This window comes from Canis lupus, chromosome 3 (assembly GCF_048164855.1).
Source record: "Canis lupus baileyi chromosome 3, mCanLup2.hap1, whole genome shotgun sequence".
Classification (NCBI taxonomy): Eukaryota; Metazoa; Chordata; class Mammalia; order Carnivora; family Canidae; genus Canis; species Canis lupus.
The window spans coordinates 60,560,609-60,579,022 of NC_132840.1; the positions used below are offsets into that span (position 1 = coordinate 60,560,609).

At 40.0% G+C, this 18,414-nt stretch overlaps 1 protein-coding gene across 8 annotated transcripts in view; it reads left to right on the plus strand.

The window, feature by feature from the left end:
• Window positions 1–18,414, plus strand: part of DYNC2H1 (dynein cytoplasmic 2 heavy chain 1) — a 341,068-nt gene that overhangs the window by 154,991 nt on the left and 167,663 nt on the right. For all 8 annotated transcript variants that reach the window (XR_012028538.1, XM_072821767.1, XM_072821765.1 and 5 more), the window contains 4 exons: window positions 884–934; window positions 1,652–1,729; window positions 4,737–4,868; window positions 5,784–5,856. Coding sequence is in view for 7 of the 8 variants with exons in the window: in XM_072821767.1 (XP_072677868.1) it covers window positions 884–934; window positions 1,652–1,729; window positions 4,737–4,868; window positions 5,784–5,856 (334 nt within the window). In the remaining variant the exon portion in view is untranslated. The remainder of the gene's footprint in view (window positions 1–883; window positions 935–1,651; window positions 1,730–4,736; window positions 4,869–5,783; window positions 5,857–18,414) is intronic.

Here is an 18,414-nt window from a genome sequence, read left to right on the forward strand (position 1 = left end):
TTCTTTAATTTGACTCCTTTATTTCTACCATTAGCTTTGATGCCTTTCCCTCCTCCTGTATAATGATGTCCACCATGATCAGTATTTTCCACACTGTGAAAGATTTAATATTCCCTAGTTTTCCCTCCTGGAGTATAATTAAATGTTGGGAAAGGAGAACATTTTTCTCTGACTCCTAGCTGCTAATAGCAATCACTGCTTCTTTAATGTGATTGTATAATTTCAGTAAGAGGAGTGAGTGGTCAGGCTGGGTGGAGGCAGGAAGTAATCTTTTTTTTTTTCTATATTGCTCTCAAATTTTATGTGTTTTCTTTATTTGCTGACCAGTATGTAACAAATAATATGTGACACTAGGGGAAGCTCAAGGGAAGTAATAGATTTTCTTGGAGTGTTAGATTCTATAACATTGGATCTGTTGTGATTTTGTGGATTAAGGTAAAAAATGAATAATGGCAGTCCTCTTCTAATCTGTTGGTAAAGATAACTTAATGGAAGTACTTTTCTCTATTTTTTTCCCCAGGATACACAATTTTAAATTTTTTTGGTACACCAATAAAGTGCTTATTTATTAGTGAAAAATCTCATGTAATAGGACATACACCGAACATGTAAACTTATAGATGAAACATTATATATACATATAGGAATTGTAGTTATTTTTTGCTTGAGTAAAATTGTTTCTGGTAGTTTTCATATGAATGTTTTATGTTGGTACATGAACTCATTCTTGATGTTGATGTACCAGAAGTGGGAAGGTGAGTTTTTTGTTTTCCACATCCTTAGAAAGCTGCATTGTAAGCCATCTTATAGGGAAATTAAAAAAATTCTGTTAAGTGGTTAGTATTTTTATATTTCTTGTTTTACTCATATTTTTATTCAATAGGAATGGGATACGTTTACAGGTGTGGTTGTGGGAGACATGTTGCGGAAAGCTGTAAGTAAAAATAACAAAATTATTTCACTCTTCGGGAAAATATTTCTGGCTTTGACTTCATAAGATATTTGCTTCACAGGAATTTTAAAGTACTGTTGAAATTATACTTTAGAGGAACATGTTCTTGTCTCTCCTACTGTACTTTAAAATAGACATAAAGACATTTATTCTCATCAGAATAATACTACTTAAATACTAAGAAACTAATACAATTTCTTTCAGTATATGTTTTATTCCAAGAAGACTTTGATGATCTTGAGAAAATAAAATTTTGTGTATGACTAGGAAAATTCTTACATAACTTGTTTAAGATTTTTTTTAAATTTTTGATAATGTCATTCAAATTTAGCTTTTTCTCTACTAATTTTATGTCTGAACATGTAATGAATAATATTTTTCTTCAAAGCAACATAACCCGAAATGTGTTGCAAAATCTAGATTATGTCTGAAATGCAAAATTTATAGCAGTTCATTATATTTTATTCCATTTTTCTGAAGTTTCATAAAAGATTATGCACAATGAAAATGAATACATTTATGTAAATTGTTATCTATACCTTGTTATATCGAATTTTATCATAGTGACTTGTAAATTTAAGTAGTAATACATAGAATTTTTTAAAAATTAGTGCTCATAAAATTAGCTAGTCACTTGTTAATTTTTCTAAGTCTGAATTTTACCAAATATACCAAAAGAGAATAATTTTTCCTATAAAGGACTCTCAGCAAAGAATCCGTGATCAACTCCCATCGTGGATAGACCAGGAGCGAAGCTGGGCAGTGGCAACGCTAAAGGTATTCATGACATTTCTACTTTGGGGGTATTTAAAATTTTCCTGTACTTAAATCGTTTATTTTTTTACATGCTCCCTATTATACTTAGTGTTGATATTTCTGTGAATATGCCATCAAATCCCTGGGTAAAAGGATAGTAAAGAATTGATTATTCTATTCTGATTAGTGCTTTAATCTATAGCTAAATCTTTCATTCAACATACACGTTTGAATGTATGCATTCATACAACTTTCCAACTTACATTGGTTCCTGGGTGTAAGGTGGATGCTGAGGACAGGGTGAGAGCAGGAATTGCAGTTCAGAAGCCCAACTGCCAGCAGTTTCGTCTGTGTTCTGTACTCAGGCCTCACTGGTACTTTAGTTGGGAACACAAAACGAGATGAACCTCCTTCTCTCAAAATCTATATGTATGTTTCTTTTCCTTTTTTCCTTCCCTGCGCCTTACATCTGCTGTCGTGTGACAGTGGCACGTAGTAAAAACAGCAAGAGTAGAGGTGCTTGCTGGGGACTTACTGTTTTCACAGCGTTATGCAGAGCGTGAAAGTGGCTCACTTCACTGTATGTTTCCAACAGTCTGATGAGGAAGCTCCTGTTCCTGTCCTCATTTGACAGATGAGAAAACCAGGCCCAGAACGATGTGGTCTCTGCTTATGGTGACTTAGGAAGTAGAGTCAGGATTTGATACTGGGCTCCTGGTGGCAGAGTCTGGGCTGGTTACCACGACTCTGTACTGCCTGTTTTTCGTAGGTTTTTATCGAATAGAGTCAGTAGATCCTGCTTTGTTGTCAGTGAATCTTTTTTCTCATCAGCCATTTATTTAGTTCCTACTGCTGGTCAGCACAGTGCCCATGGAGTCCAGATTGCGGTTTTACAATACAGAGAGGCAGCACTGAGCCCACTTGCCCTGTAGGGAGGATGACAGGGAGAACATATTTGTGATATGGTTGGCACCCTACTGGAGCTATACCCCTGGTGTTTGATCCTGTGTCTATTGGGAGACCAGCATGCTGCCTACTGCACTATGGCCATCCCACATTTCTAGCCAAAAACAGAATGATTATATAATGTGGAGCATAAACTGGTAGCAGGAGGCCCTTATACACTAATTGCCACTAAATTTAATAGACTACCATCAAATGTTATCCTAATAGGCTTAGATCACTTATTAAAAATAATGAAAGTGAAATATACTTAATTTTCTACTGTGTAAGTTTAATTTTAGTCAAGTTACATAATGAAATTTGGGCAATATAATGGGTTATTTAGAAGTGAATATAGCTACTTGGATGAAGCATCCTTAAGTACTTGATTTATGTTTATGCCATGTGACATTCTAGTACTGCAGATACAAATCTTCCAAATTCGCCATTCTTTTCAATAACAGTTATCCATATATACAGATTTACATTTCTCATCTTGAAGCCCAGTGTTGATAAAAGTTTGGAAGAGAGATTGCCAAAGGGAAGGGGGGATGGGCAAAGTCGGTGAAGGGGCGTGGGAGGTGAGGCACAGCACAGGGAACAGAGTCAGTGGTGATGTGATAGCACTGTGTGGAGAGAGATGGTGCTTGTGATGACATAGTTGTATAGCTAAAACTAATGTAACATATATACTCAAAATATACTCAAAAAATTTTTTTAATGGGCAAAAGACCTGAATAGACCTTTTTCTAAAACAGACATACAAATGGCTGACATATATACGAATAAGGTGCTCAGCATCATTGATCATTAGGGAAATACAAAGTCAATCACAGGTACCAGTTCACAACTCTTAGGATGACTATAATTGGAAAGACAAGATAACATGTGATGGCAGCGTGATAGAGAAAAGGGAAAATGTACACTGTTGGTGAGAATATAAATTGGCGCAGCCTTTATGAAAACATTGTGGAGTGTCCTCAAAAAATTAAAACTAGAACTACTGTATGCTCCAGCAGTCCTACTTCTTACCTCTGGGTATAAATTCAAAGGAAATGTTTATTATTATAATTCACCCAAGATATAGTCACAATCTACATGTTCATCAGTGGATGAATGGATGAAGAAAGTGTGATCTATCCATCTATAAGAGAATATTATTAACAAGTGTGAATATATTCCATTATGGTAATTATTTCACAGTGTAAATGCTTATGAGAGCATTCCTTAAATACATACGATTTTGTCAGTGATACCTCAGTAAGGCTGAGAAGGATGAAAAACCAAGTTTGGAAAAGATGGTAGTCTTGGAGGTAGAAGGGAACAAATGTGTTAAGGCAGAGCCTTGAGAGATGGTGGCATTTTTTTTTTTAAGATTTTCTAAATTTATTTATTCATGACAGACAGAGAGAGAGAGAGGCAGAGACACAGGCAGAGGGAGAAGCAGGCTCCATGCAAGGAGCCTGATGTGGGACTCGATCCGGGTCTCCAGAATCAGGCCCTGGGCTGAAGGCAGTGCCAAACTGCTGGGCCACTGGGGCTGCCTGAGACGGTGGTGTTTAAGGTGAATGCTGAATGCTCAGTAGGAACTGATGAGAAATCTTGGGTAGAGATTAATAAGTAGAGACTTAGAACGTCTAGGGGCAAGGAAGCCAACATGTGTATGAATGGGACATAAGTGGATGTGGGCTAGGAAACACACGCTTTCCTCAGGATTTGGTGTTGGCAGGAAAGTTGGCGGTTGTGATCGTCCTGTGCAGCTGAAGCGAGGCACAGGTTCGTGCACACTCACACACATCTGTCCTTTCTCCAGAAGGTGAGGTTCTTCTGTAGAGATAAGACTCGATCACTTGCACATACTGCTTTCGTGCTACTTGGGAAATGTTTAATTTTACCTGCTTATGGGTTGGAGCAGTCCAATACCATGTTTCTGATCTAGAAATTAGCAGATGGAGCCAGTGTGAAGGGGGGAAAGAAGCCAACACATGCCCATTGGTACTTGGTTTTAGTTTACTCTTTCAGTAGTGCTTGTGGCTCTTTCACATGTGCTTGTGGCTCATTGTGTGGGGCTGTGCTTGTGTTTTAGATTGCCCTCCCCAGTCTTTATCAGACCCTCTGCTTTGACGACGTGGCTCTGTGGCGGACATACTATCACAGCTCGGTGTGTGAGCAAGAGTTTCCATCTATTCTGGCAAAGAAAGTGTCCTCATTTCAGCAGGTGAGTTATCTCAATGCATAAAAATATCTGACATTTCTTTTGTATTCAGAAGCTATTTCAAGGAAAGCTCTGCCTTTGGGTGTGGCATAATGTTATGGCGGGGAAAGGCTTTCAGCTTTTCCATCTGCCTGGGTGGGGGGGATGTCACTGGCAGAATTTCTGGATAGGATGTCCCCCTGTAGCCCTACTTCTTCCCTCCGCCTCCTCCCCTGTCTCCGCCCAAAGAGTGTGCCATAGAGAAAGAGTCCTGGCAAGTTTTCCGAGTCTGGATCTCAACAGAGTAGTGAACCTGCTGATGGGTTCTGCCCCATCAGTTGGGGAGGCACAGGCTGCGAGTGGCTGGGCTCTCTAGGAGCAGGTCCTCCGGGTCACTGACCCTGGTTTGTGTCTCTTCCTTGGCTGCGGGCGCTTTTGTCCTTGTCTCTCCACACTGAATGCCCCTTTACCAAGTACAGTTTAAAAAAAGAAGGAAAGAAAGCTAAGAAGAACTTTATTTGAAAACAGAAACATCTAGGTTTATACATGATTGACTGTAAAAATAGTGATTTGAAAATCTTAGGATTTGAGGGCTTCTCTTCGATGGTTACCAGAAGGCCTCATGTATATGCTCTTGCTTTCACCTGCTTTTGACCCTTGTCAGATACTGAAGACAAAGTGAGACCTATGGCTACTGCATGCTCCTGCTGACTCAGATGAGAAGCTTGAGGCAGTAAATGGGTTTTAGTAAAAGTTTTCACTATTAAGGACGTATCTTTGTATAAAACTGTTGTGACAGTTTGTGTAAGAAAGTATTGTGGAACAGTGATCAGTGTTCACGTATTTAAGTAAATATTTGTTTAATTAACTAACATTAACTACTGCTTAAAGTTCTCAGGGGAACTTACTATTTAAAAATGCCCCACACTTTATTTTAAGGTTCTCGTGGTACAGGCCCTCAGACCAGACAGATTGCAAAGTGCCATGGCTCTGTTTGCATGTAAAACTCTGGGTAAGTGCAGTACTTTTCTAGACCTAGACTGCTGACCGGAATTATTTGGTTTTTAATTTACATTTGAGTTTATGTTACCCTTGGTTTAGAAGATTATAAAGTCTTTTCCTTCATTCTACTTATCTTAAAACCCTTACTGGATTAAAAAATAAATGTATGTTGCATGTGACTGGTTTACACTAATTTGTAGTAAATCTGATGCATCGTTGACATCCTATATTTAGTTAATAGTGTTTGAGATTTAAAAAATTATTTTATTGTGAAAACACTTTAGACATTTATACATTTGTTCTTAATTAGGACTTTAAAGCAGGGAATCAAGTGTTTGACTTAGATAACTAAAGTAAAATAAAGTATAATACCCATAATCCTAAGGGGAGAAAAGCCTTTAAAATGAATTATTTTTTGCTCTAAGCAAAAAATGAAGAATTTGTCTTTTAGCTTACAATCTATGCAATCCATTTTTAAAATCTGTCTTCTCAGAAAGAATGAAGTTATTCATTTGTAAGTAAACTATAGCATATTTTGATTTTTCTCAAGAGAATTTGGAAAACTATGTTAAAGAAAGACTATGTAAAGTATTTTAGTTGAAATGGAGTCATCTAAGAATAGCGAATCTGTTTTCTTAAACCACAGGAAGTTTGGAAATGAAAAATCTGGCATAGGTGAAGATGTATGCTGACATTTTTTTCTAGAAATCCTCCATTTCTATTTAACATTTTATTCATATATGAAATTTTAAAAAAATTTTTTTAAAGATTTTATTTATTCATGAGAGACACAGAGAGAGAGAGAGAGAGAGAGAGAGAGAAAGGCAGAGAACACAGGCAGAGGGAGAAGCAGGCTCCATGCAGGGAGCCCGACGTGGGACTCGATCCTGGATCTCCAGGATCATACCCTGGGCTGAAGGCGGCGCTAAACTGCTGAGCCACCCGGGCTGCCCCATATATGAAATTTTATGTGGAAGTTGTCTTAATTATTTTTTGTCTTAATTATTTTTTAATAATTATGTATGTTTTTGTTCATAGATTTTCTCATATAAATAAGCTTAGCAAAGAATTTTAGGAAATTGAAAAAAAATATACTGGGTTTTCAGTACTCATCACTGGAAAACTTGACAGGACGGACTAATCATTCTTCTGTTGTCTTGTAAAGTTGTTAGAGTTGACTGTACCAGGTCCTATTCTTTTTTTCTTAATTTTTAAGATTTTATTTATTCATGAGAAACACAGAGGGAAGCAGCCTCCATGCAGGGAGACTAATGCGGAACTTGATCCTGGACCTCCAGGATCATACCTTGAGCCAGAGGTAGACACTCAAATGTTGAGCCACCCAGCTGTCCATACTAGGGTCCTGTTCTGAGAAATTGTCTCAGCTTCAGTTTTGTTCTAGTAAACACACTTTTTCATTTAAACATGGCTGTTTGTAACGATCCAAATGACAGTAACACTTAAATCGTTGTTTTTATATGCCGGGTACAAGTCTGTGCTGCACACATATCTGCTCGCTTAATCCCCACACTAGCATCACGAAGGGCTATTTCTAAATACTGATTTAAAAATGAGGAAACAACATCACATAGCTAATAAACAACAGAATTCAGATCCTGCTCCTTAGTTCATGTTCTTATTAAGTACTGAAGGGGTCACATTTTTCCTCAGTGTGGAGGGATATTTTTGGCAGGTGCTCACATGAACATGTATAAAGTTATCCACACACATTCACCCGCAATCTAACCTAGTGTAGCAGTTTCCTGGGGCTTCTGTAAGTATCACAAACCAGGTGGCTTCATGCAACAGAAATTTGTCGTCTCTTGGTGTTGGAGGCTAGAAGTCCAAAATCAATGTTACTGCAAGGCCATGCTCCCTCCGAAACCCATGGGGAATCCACCTGTGCCCCTCCATGGCCTCTAGTGGTTTGATGGCCACCTGGCCTTTCTTGGGTCACAACTGCATAATCTGCATGATATTTTCCCTGAGTATCTCTTCACATGTCTGACTCCTAATGAGGCCCCATCATGTGGGGGTAGGTGCCCACCATATTCCAATATGACCTTGTCTGAAGCTAATTCTCTCTGTCCTGACCTTGCTTCCATGTAGGGTCATTCTGAGGTATTGGAATTATAGCTTCAGCTTCTCTGTTTTGGAGGAACACCGTTCAACCCTTACTACCCATCAGTCCAGCTTTTCACCTAACGGCCATCTTCTGCTTCCCCCTCTGGCAGAACACACATGCGCACACAGGTGCACAACATCTTGAGGCGCGAATGAGACTGGCCACCCAGCTGGCTGCTCTGGGTCTGTGGAGATGCACCTGCATGTGCTCTGGCTTACCTTCCCTTGAGCAAGAAGAGGAGAGTCTCTCTGTCTGATGGCTTGCCTGTGTCCCTGCTCATTTTTACTCTGGTCTGGCGGAATGTCCACTAACTCTTGGTTGCAAGTGATAGGTGCTGATCTCACACCCACTCCAGTGAGGAAGGGCAGTGCTGTAACCAGTACCCAGGAAGCTAGAGCTAGGGCTGGCCTCGGTGCCCGTAGGTCTCATGGACTCCAGCAACGTGGGCCTTCTTTCCTAGTCCCAGCCTTACACATTCTCCTTCCATTTCTCTTCTCTCTCCCCTCACTCCATCTTTGTGTCTCTGTTTCTTTGTGTCTTTATCTCTTTCCTGCCTGTGTATTGCCTTTGGCCTTTGAGCTCATATGTATTCTGTGTATGAGGCTGCCCGCCTCCTGGGATAGAATTTAAAGCTTGTGATGAGAGAGAGCTTTCCCTCCCAGCCTCACTTTCAGAATCCCAGGAATAGACTCTGATGTGCTTGGCTTGGTAACATGATCAGCTCTGCAGCTCATCCTGCCAGAAATACATACAATAGCAGTTTCCCCAAGAGCGGTCATGGGTGGAGGAGGGTCTGCTACCAGAAATGAGGGAAGAACTGCTACTGTCAAAAGATACCCACTAGAGTCAGTTTATTATTTTTTTATAAATTTATTTTTTATTGGTGTTCAATTTGCCAACATATAGAATAACACCCAGTGCTCATCCCGTCAAGTGCCCACCTCAGTGCTCGTCACCCAGTCATCCCCACCCCCCGCCCTCCTCCCCTTCCACCACCCCTAGTTCATTTCCCAGAGTTAGGAGTCAGTTTACATGTCATGTGTTTTAACTGGTTCTCACACTGAAGTAGTTGGGTGGTTGCACCATTAATGTATAAAGTGCATTTTGAAAGGCTGACTCCTTTAAAAGTTACAAGTATCTAACTTCTGATTCTGGAAAATGAGGTATTTGAACAAAGATACTAGTGTCCATGTTAACAAATACCCAAAGCGTACTTTGTCTTGTGACCGAAATGTTTAGTGTGTTGCCAAACGCAGACATCCATGTTGGTAGTAACTGGATAGTGGGCATATGATTAATGTGAAAACTGTCCCTGCATCTGCCACTTGGATGTTAGCTGAGGGAAGTGGCCTTTTACCAACATTTTTTAGAAACACAGGAGCAGTGAGACAGGAGTTCTTCACTCCCATTGTCAGACCTTCCCAGCAGCCATACGGGAGCTCTGTTCGTTATCTCTATCATGTCCCTGTGAGTGAGTGGCCTGCTCCAGTGAAAGGCCAACCTATCTGCTCTGTTTCTTACTCCTGCCATTTCCCCTTCTCCGTCAGCAATTTCACCTCCTTGAAGGGACCATTTTGTCAGCAACAATCCTGTCTCACAAATGGCCCCCCTCCAGCTGCTTCTCTTTCTTTTTTTTTTTTTTTTTTTTTTTTTAATTTATTTTTTTATTGGTGTTCAATTTACTAACATACAGAATAACACCCAGTGCCCGTCACCCATTCACTCCCACGCCCCGCCCTCCTCCCCTTCTACCACCCCTAGTTCGTTTCCCAGAGTTAGCAGTCTTTATGTTCTGTCTCCCTTTCTGATATTTCCCACACATTTCTTCTCCCTTCCCTTATTTTCCCTTTCACTATTATTTATATTCCCCAAATGAATGAGAACATATAATGTTTGTCCTTCTCTGACTGACTTACTTCACTCAGCATAATACCCTCCAGTTCCATCCACGTTGAAGCAAATGGTGGGTATTTGTCATTTCTAATAGCTGAGTAATATTCCATTGTATACATAAACCACATCTTCTTTATCCATTCATCTTTCGTTGGACACCGAGGCTCCTTCCACAGTTTGGCTATCGTGGCCATTGCTGCTAGAAACATCGGGGTGCAGGTGTCCCGGCGTTTCATTGCATTTGTATCTTTGGGGTAAATCCCCAACAGTGCAATTGCTGGGTCGTAGGGCAGGTATATTTTTAACTGTTTGAGGAACCTCCACACAGTTTTCCAGAGTGGCTGCACCAGTTCACATTCCCACCAACAGTGTAAGAGGGTTCCCTTTTCTCCGCATCCTCTCCAACATTTGTGGTTTCCTGCCTTGATAATTTTCCCCATTCTCACTGGTGTGAGGTGGTATCTCATTGTAGTTTTCATTTGTATTTCCCTGATGGCAAGTGATGCAGAGCATTTTCTCATATGCATGTTGGCCATGTCTATGTCTTCCTCTGTGAGATTTCTGCAATCCCTATCAAAATACCATGGACTTTCTTCAGAGAGTTAGAACAAATTATTTTAAGATTTGTGTGGAATCAGAAAAGACCCCGAATAGCCAGGGGAATTTTAAAAAAGAAAACCATATCTGGGGGCATCACAATGCCAGATTTCAGGTTGTACTACAAAGCTGTGGTCATCAAGACAGTGTGGTACTGGCACAAAAACAGACACATAGATCAGTGGAACAGAATAGAGAATCCAGAAGTGGACCCTGAACTTTATGGGCAACTAATATTCGATAAAGGAGGAAAGACTATCCATTGGAAGAAAGACAGTCTCTTCAATAAATGGTGCTGGGAAAATTGGACATCCACATGCAGAAGAATGAAACTAGACCACTCTCTTTCACCATACACAAAGATAAACTCAAAATGGATGAAAGATCTAAATGTGAGACAAGATTCCATCAAAATCCTAGAGAAGAACACAGGCAACACCCTTTTTGAACTCGGCCATAGTAACTTCTTGCAAGATACATCCACGAAGGCAAAAGAAACAAAAGCAAAAATGAACTATTGGGACTTCATCAAGATAAGAAGCTTTTGCACAGCAAAGGATACAGTCAACAAAACTCAAAGACAACCTACAGAATGGGAGAAGATATTTGCAAATGACATATCAGATAAAGGGCTAGTTTCCAAGATCTATAAAGAACTTATTAAACTCAACACCAAAGAAACAAACAATCCAATCATGAAATGGGCAAAAGACATGAACAGCTGCTTCTCTTTCTGCAGCAGGACGTGTGGGCAGCGTGTCTTGGTGAGATTGCAACGGCCACTCTGCGCTCACTCTGTCCTGCTCGCTCGCTCTTTGCTTCTACCCAGCAGCCCCCCAGGATTGCTCTATTACCTCCACAGAGCTGTTTTGTATACTTCCTTTAAATGCTCTTTACTTTCTACTCTGGGTTAGTGTTTCTTTCAGTCCTCAGCCATTTCAAGCTGTTCCTTGTCATTTTCCCATATGGGCAGTTTCTCGGCATGTCTTCAAAATGTTGGCCTATTTATTCTTCCTTCCAGCACATTCTCTCTCTGGTAAACTTGCTGGCTTGCAGAGCTATCCGTGAATTACTGATTCTTTATCTCCTGTTCTTAGCCCTGACCTCCTGGAATTCTAGACTCCTCTGTCCAAGTGCTTATTTGATATTTTCACGTGAACGTCATGTCACACAGATTCAACAGGACCGACCTAGAACTTGGACTTGTCTATACCAGTATCCACTCAGTTGCTCATACCAAATACCTGGGAGAAACCCCTCCTCCTTGTCCTTTGCTTTCCAGACTCCATCTACCAGCAAGTTTTTTTGGCTCTAACATTTGCTCTGAATTAATTTACTTTGCTCCATTTGCTACTAATTTAATGCAAACTGTTATCCTCTCTCACCTCGGTAACTGCCGTAGCTTTGGCTCTGTCTTCAGAATGCATTCAGAATCCACTTCTCACCCCTCCATTACCACCTACCCACTTTGTTTCAGCCACTGGCACATAAACAGGATTACCGCTGTTCAGGCTGCTTTTCTCCCCACTCCCAGTTTATTCTCAACAGAGCAGCCACAGGGCCATTAGAAATACCAGTTAGATCATAGAGCTCCTCAGGCCCGAGTCTTCTGATGGCCTCATCTTTCCTGTATCCTTACCCTGTCTTAAAGGGTCTTAGCTCTTCCAGTCCTGTGTTTGCCCCTTAGATCCCTGCTCCTTCCACTCTGACCCTCTTCCAGTCCTTTCCAACCATAAGAGACCTTGCCTGTTCTTCTGGAGTACCTACTGTGTTTCTGCCATCTCAGGACCTTTTTGCACCCACTGTTCTTTCCAGGAGAGCTCACTCCTTTCCCCACTATCTTCCCTGCTTCTCTGCTCAAATGTCACTTTTTCAGTGATGATTTCCCTGAGCACTCTGTATAAAATAATGTACTCCTACTTGCTCTTTTACGTGGCTTACTTTCCTCCATAACAGTTGCTAACATCTGACACATTGTTATTGTGTGTTCTCCAACTAGAATACAAGCCTCAAGAGGGATCTTAAATCACTTCTGGGAGGGACACCTGGGTGGCTCAGCGGTTGAGTATCTGCCTTCAGCTCAGGGCATGATCCTGGGGTCCGGGATCGAGTCCCATATCAGGCTTCCTGCAGGGAGCCTGCTTCTTCCTCGGCCTATGTCTGCCTCTCTCTGTCTCTGTCTCTCTGTCTCTCATGAATAAATAAATAAAATATTAAAAAATTCATTTCTGGAACAGAGGCACTATAAATGCTTGTTCTGACTTGGTCTCCCTACTTGAGCTCTTGCCTCCTTTCCAATCCATTCTCTTCATACAGCTGTGTAGTCTTTAAAAATTGAAACTAGATCATCTCAGTTTTTGTATACGATCTCCAAAATATTCTTAGACCACTTAGAATAAAATCCGGATTCCTTACATAAGCTTATAAGACTCTGCTTGCTTCTCTGACCTCAACTGTACCACTCTTGCTTGTTCCCCATGTACCTGTGGGAAAAACTGCTTTCAGACCTTTGCACCATCTTTCTGCTCTGTGCTTTTCCTTCTTTTGTTTGTTTGTTTGTTTTTTGGATCCTTTTCTGGAGATTTTATTTAATATAGGAATATCTTCCAGTGACCTGAATAATACTTCTTAGTTCTGCAGTAGTAAAGATTATTACTCCCTTTAATACTTCTTTTAAAAAGAAAAAGGTTATTTTATTAAAATTCAAGCATAATGCACAGTGTTGTGCTGAGCACCAGGTGTTGCATAGAAGTGCTGAATCCTTCATTCAGATGTTAGCTTTATAATACTGCAGTTCCAGAGAGGTCTTTCTGGGCCACCAAACAGGACCAACACATCAACCTGTGTTAATTCCCTATAATAGGACTCAACACTATCCGACATGTTTCTGGCCTATCTATATATTTATTATCTGTTTCTATAACTCATTGCAAGTTTAAGTAAAACAAGGCAATTTTCAGAGAGGTTCTTTAGTGTCTATTCTTTCCTCACTCCCATAGTCTTTGGAAATTTGCTCTTTATACTTTATTGTTCAGACCTCTCTTACTGACTTTGTAGTTTGACCTTCTACCAACTCTTTGGAATACTGCTCTTGTGGTACCATTTTATCTCCAGGTTAAATGACATTTAAGATTTAATGGCACCAACCAAAAACCTCATGATATTCACATATTCAAATGTTTTGAAAGTTTAATATACTTCTAAAATCATATTCTGCCTATTTTTAAGTGAAAGTTATGTATGCTGGTATATGGCTGGATGATTTTGTATTTGGTCAAATGGTTTTATTATTATAGTTTTCATATAAATTGGAGTTTTTATTGTATGAGTTTTAAAAATTCAAATTGCTAGAGAATGACAAGCACATATCTTTTTAATCAAATTCTAAAGATTTAATCTCAAATGTAATTTCTCAAGCATAATTCCTATGGAAAAGATTTTTATTTAGTTTTAGCAGTCCTTTTTATAATCTCTAAACTTTAAACTAGTAACTTAAAAAAATGTTTATGAAAGTAGTGTCAGTTTCAAAATAGGGCCATCCTCAAAATTTTTAGGCATGTCACTTTAATCTTCCAAACCAAGCTTTAATATACTAGCCAAATCTACTCCATTACTTTTTAAAAATAGCAGTTACCAGATGCTAAATTCAGACTTGAGTAATTTCGATTGAATTTTGACTTTCTAAGGTGACTAGTCTGAGCAAGTATTGTACTGTGTATGTTGGGGTTATTAGGAGCATGTTCCTGGGAGGTGCTAGAGCGGCCCCGGGGGGCTCTCCATTCAAGAGTCTATGTGAACCTTGTGGCTTTCCTGCTTCAGAGCTCATCCTCTGGTCCATGCCCACAGCCCTTCCGAGACACCTCATTTCCCTGGCTCCATCTGTCTCATCAAGTCTGTGTCCAAGAGGAAATGGAGAGGACATAAGGACATGCATAATTATTTTTTTTTTTTTTGTTGCCTCTGTAACAAACCACCACAAATGAGCAGCTGAGAACGATACCTGTGTCCTCTCTCGGGGTCCTACTGGGTTGGCCTGGACTCTTGCTTCGAGTCCCACAGGCTGAATCCAGGTATTGGCTCCATGGCCTGTAGGGGAGGCTCATAAGGAGGTATCCCCAAATGCATCGAGGCTCCTCACAGTATTCAGTTGCATGCTGTTGTAGGGTTGAGGTCCTCCTTCCCTCACTGTGGCTGGCGGCGTCCTCAGCATTTGGAGGCAACTAGGGTTTTTTGGTTCTCCCCTTCCTCCATGGTCATGGGCAGCAGGGCCATGCTCTCTCCTCTGCCTCCTCAATCCTGCTTCTCTCTTCTGCCTCTCTGACTTTAGCTGGAGAAATTTTTCTGCACTTAAGGATCCAAGTGATTACATTGGCTACTAGGATAATCAAGGGGAATGTTATTTTATGGTCCGGAACTGTAATTGTGCCTGCAGAGTGCTTTCACAGAAGCACGGGGGTTGGGAATCTACAAACAGAGCCTTTGGTCTACCACAAAATGTGGGACTTTGTTTTTTTTTTTCTAGGCTTGAGTATGATTCCATTTCTAAAGAGTATCTTCCTATTTGATTGGTTGATGTACATTGGGTTCGATAGTGGTTGTCAGTTTTCTTTCTATTGATGTTTGTGGTACATTTTAGAGTTGTCCTTTCTTGCTAATGAAGGAAGTGTAATTTCATACACTGGAGCTTGCCAGTCTCTTTGTTGGAGAGGATAGGCCGAGTGAGAAAGAATGAATCGATAATACTTAACCACCTGTAATAGTTTTATGTTAATTTGTTACTTTCTTACTTAGGTACCTAAAAAGTACAAGATTAATATCCTTTTTTTACCTGCAAATTATTTCTTTTTTTAAATTTTAATATTTTATCTGAGTAAAATAAAATGCAATAAAGGTTTGAGTTGTTTCTTTGACTCATTTTTTGTTTCCTTTTGAAAGAAATGATTTATTTTATTTTATTATTATTATTTTTTATTTTTATTTTTTAATTTATTTTTTATTGGTGTTCAATTTACTAACATACAGAATAACCCCCAGTGCCCGTCACACATTCACTCCCACCCCCCGCCCTCCTCCCCTTCTACCACCCCTAGTTCGTTTCCTAGAGTTAGCAGTCTTTATGTTCTGTCTCCCTTTCTGATATTTCCCACACATTTCTTCTCCCTTCCCTTATATTCCCTTTCACTATTATTTATATTCCCCAAATGAATGAGAACATATAATGTTTGTCCTTCTCCGACTGACTTACTTCACTCAGCATAATACCCTCCAGTTCAATCCACGTTGAAGCAAATGTGGGTATTTGTCATTTCTAATAGCTGAGTAATATTCCATTGTATACATAAACCACATCTTCTTTATCCACTCATCTTTCGTTGGACACCGAGGCTCCTTCCACAGTTTGGCTATCGTGGCCATTGCTGCTATAAACATCGGGGTGCAGGTGTCCCGGCGTTTCATTGCATCTGTATCTTTGGGGTAAATCCCCAACAGTGCAATTGCTGGGTCGTAGGGCAGGTCTATTTTTAACTCTTTGAGGAACCTCCACACAGTTTTCCAGAGTGGCTGCACCAGTTCACATTCCCACCAACAGTGTAAGAGGGTTCCCTTTTCTCCGCATCCTCTCCAACATTTGTGGTTTCCTGCCTTGTTAATTTGCCCCATTCTCACTGGTGTGAGGTGGTATCTCATTGTGGTTTTGATTTGTATTTCCCTGATGGCAAGTGATGCAGAGCATTTTCTCATGTGCGTGTTGGCCATGTCTGTGTCTTCCTCTGTGAGATTTCTCTTCATGTCTTTTGCCCATTTCATGATTGGATTGTTTGTTTCTTTGGTGTTGAGTTTAATAAGTTCTTTATAGATCTTGGAAACTAGCCCTTTATCTGATAGGTCATTTGCTGCAAATATCTTCTCCCATTCTGTAGGTTGTCTTTTAGTTTTGTTGACTGTATCCTTTGCTGTGCAAAAGCTTCTTATCTTGATGAAGTCCCAATAGTTCATTTTTGCTTTTGTTTCTTTTGCCTTCGTGGATGTATCTTGCAAGAAGTTACTGTGGCCGAGTTCAAAAAGGGTGTTGCCTGTGTTCTTCTCTAGGATTTTGATGGAATCTTGTCTCACATTTAGATTTTTCATCCATTTTGAGTTTATCTTTGTGTATGGTGCAAGAGAGTGGTGTAGTTTCATTCTTCTGCATGTGGATATCCAATTTTCCCAGCACCATTTATTGAAGAGACTGTCTTTCTTCCAATGGATAGTCTTTCCTCCTTTATTGAATATTAGTTGACCATAAAGTTGAGGGTCCACTTCTGGATTCTCTATTCTGTTCCATTGATCTATGTGTCTGTTTTTGTGCCGGTACCACACTGTCTTGATGACCACAGCTTTGTAGTACAACCTGAAATCTGGCATTGTGATGCCCCCAGATATGGTTTTCTTTTTTAAAATTCCCCTGGCTATTCGGGGTCTTTTCTGATTCCACACAAATCTTAAAATAATTTGTCCTAACTCTCTGAAGAAAGTCCATGGTATTTTGATAGGGATTGCATTAAACGTGTATATTGCCCTGGGTAACACTGACATTTTCACAATATTAATTCTGCCAATCCATGAGCATGGAATATTTTCCCATCTCTTTGTGTCTTCCTCAATTTCTTTCAGAAGTGTTCTATAGTTTTGAGGGTATAGATCCTTTACATCTTTGGTTAGGTTTATTCCTAGGTATCTTATGCTTTTGGGTGCAATTATAAATGGGACTGACTCCTTAATTTCTCTCTCTTCAGTCTCATTGTTAGTGTATAGAAATGCCACTGATTTCTGGTCATTGATTTTGTATCCTGTCACGCTACCGAATTGCTGTATGAGTTCTAGCAATCCTGGGGTGGAGACTTTTGGGTTTTCCATGTAGAGTATCATGTCATCGGCGAAGAGGGAGAGTTTGACTTCTTCTTTTCCAATTTGAATGCCTTTAATGTCTTTTTGTTGTCTGATTGCTGAGGCTAGGACTTCCAGTACTATGTTGAGTAGCAGTGGTGAGAGTGGACATCCCTGTCTTGTTCCTGATCTTAGGGGAAAGGCTCCCAGTGCTTCCCCATTGAGAATGATATTTGCTGTGGGCTTTTCGGAGATGGCTTTTAAGATGTTGAGGAATGTTCCCTCTATCCCTACACTCTGAAGAGTTTTGATCAGAAATGGATGCTGTACTTTGTCAAATGCTTCCTCTGCATCTAATGAGAGGATCATATGGTTCTTGGTGTTTCTCTTGCTGATATGATGAATCACATTGATTGTTTTACGGGTGTTGAACCAGCCTTGTGTCCCGGGAATAAATCCTACTTGGTCATGGTGAATAATTTTCTTAATGTATTGTTGGATCCTATTGGCCAGTATCTTGTTGAGAATTTTTGCATTCATGTTCATCAGGGATATTGGTCTGTAATTCTCCTTTCTGGTGGGGTCTTTGTCTGGTTTTGGAATTAAGGTGATGCTGGCCTCATAGAACGAATTTGGAAGTAATCCATCTCTTTCTATCTTTCCAAACAGCTTTAGGAGAATAGGTATGGTTTCTTCTTTAAAGGTTTGATAAAATTCCCCTGGGAAGCCATCTGGCCCTGGACTCTTGTGTCTTGGGAGGTTTTTGATGACTGCTTCAATTTCCTCCCTGGTTATTGGCCTGTTCAGGTTTCCTATTTCTTCCTGTTCCAGTTTTGGTAGTTTGTGACTTTCCAGGAATGCGTCCATTTCTTCTAGATTGCCTAATTTATTGGCGTATAGCTGTTCATAATATGTTTTTAAAATCGTTTGTATTTCCTTGGTGTTGGGAGTGATCTCTCCTTTCTCATTCATGATTTTATTAATTTGAGTCTTCTCTCTCTTCTTTTTAATCTTGGCTCATGGTTTATCTATCTTATTAATTCTTTCAAAGAACCAACTCCTGGTTCTGTTGATCTGTTCCACAGT